This window comes from Otolemur garnettii, unplaced genomic scaffold (assembly GCF_000181295.1).
Source record: "Otolemur garnettii isolate 467f Iridium unplaced genomic scaffold, OtoGar3 scaffold00039, whole genome shotgun sequence".
NCBI classification, from domain to species: domain Eukaryota; kingdom Metazoa; phylum Chordata; class Mammalia; order Primates; family Galagidae; genus Otolemur; species Otolemur garnettii.
This window is the reverse complement of record NW_003852434.1, coordinates 3,550,819-3,552,157: the sequence shown is the minus strand read 5'-3', so window position 1 is coordinate 3,552,157 and position 1,339 is coordinate 3,550,819. Positions and strand designations below refer to the sequence as shown.

General features: G+C 31.9%; 1 protein-coding gene across 1 annotated transcript in view; it reads left to right on the top strand.

Annotated features, from left to right (window-relative positions):
- The window catches only part of PTPN13 (protein tyrosine phosphatase, non-receptor type 13), a 215,239-nt gene that overhangs the window by 143,857 nt on the left and 70,043 nt on the right, over positions 1-1,339 (top strand). Inside the window, exon 16 of the mRNA XM_012805304.2 lies at positions 781-943. Within this exon, the coding sequence (XP_012660758.1) occupies positions 781-943 (163 nt within the window). The remainder of the gene's footprint in view (positions 1-780; positions 944-1,339) is intronic.

Genomic DNA, 1,339 nt, shown 5'->3' with positions numbered 1-1,339 from the left:
ACTGAATCATAGCTCTTATCATTAAATATTATTAAAAGAAAATTCTTGTTGAACTTCAGTTTTTTAAAAACCAATAGAGTAGAACAAGTATTTCTTGTCATCTCTATTTCAAATAGTTTTTGTGTGTGTAAATATTCACATAAACTCAAAAGATTAATAATCTTATTAAAGGAAATTGTTTTCCTTGCTATTGGCTGCTATATACAATCTTATTTAGGCTACAGTTTCTGAAAGTGGCAAGTAATGTTAATTTATTTCCTGAATTTGTTTATAATAATATGCCACATAATAATGTTTTTGGTCAACTGTGAACCATGTATACAATGGTAGTCCCATAAGACTATAATATTGTGTGTTTACTATACTTTTTCAGTGTTTAGATATGTTTACATAAATACTTGCTATTGTGTTATTTTTTACAGTATTCTTTACAGTAATGTACAGTATATGTCTGTAGCCTCTGAGCAGTTGGCTATAATATATCATCTAGGTGTCCAGTAAGCTATCCCCCGTAAGTTTGTGTATGTACACTCTGTGTTTGCAAAATGACCAAATCACCAAACAGTGCACTTCCAAAATATATCTTCATTGCTAAGCAGTTCATGACTTGCATATGGTTATATTTTCTATACACATATTTATATTAGATGTAGGTCAAAAAATGCCTTATAACGGGAAATATAAATAATATCTCTACTTATTAATAGGTCATAGTATTTGGTCATGTAAAAGATCATAGGAAAGCATTCTAATTTTGAATGCCTTTGATTTATATTTCAGAAAAAGAAAATCACATTGCAGAACACATCAGATGGTATAAAGCATGCCTTCCAGACAGAAAACAGTAGGGTGTGCCAGTACCTGCTGCACCTCTGCTCTTCCCAGCATAAGTTCCAGCTGCAGATGAGAACAAGACAAAGCAACCAGGATGCCCAAGATATTGGTAAGGAAAAGCAGACTATTTAGATGACTTCAGGGGATATGCACAACTTTTGTCAGAAATTTTAAAAGAACTACTGTGTTTAGGATAAAAATTTATAATGTATATACATGTTAAATGTCGAAATTAAGCCTATAGAAGTGTCATAAATGAAGCTGAGATTTCAATTTCAGGTTTATTTTATTTTGGGACAAGCACCCCAGATTACTTAGTCAATACTTGCTGAAATGTCTGTTTTGTGCTTGGCAGTAGGCTAGTTGATGAAAACATTACAAAAGTTTGGGACATGTTTTCTACCCACAGGAAACTTACACACTATTTGGAAGATAGGACTAACATACATGAAATAGTAATACACAACAGAGGTTCAAGATTTTAGTAAGAGATTATATCACACAG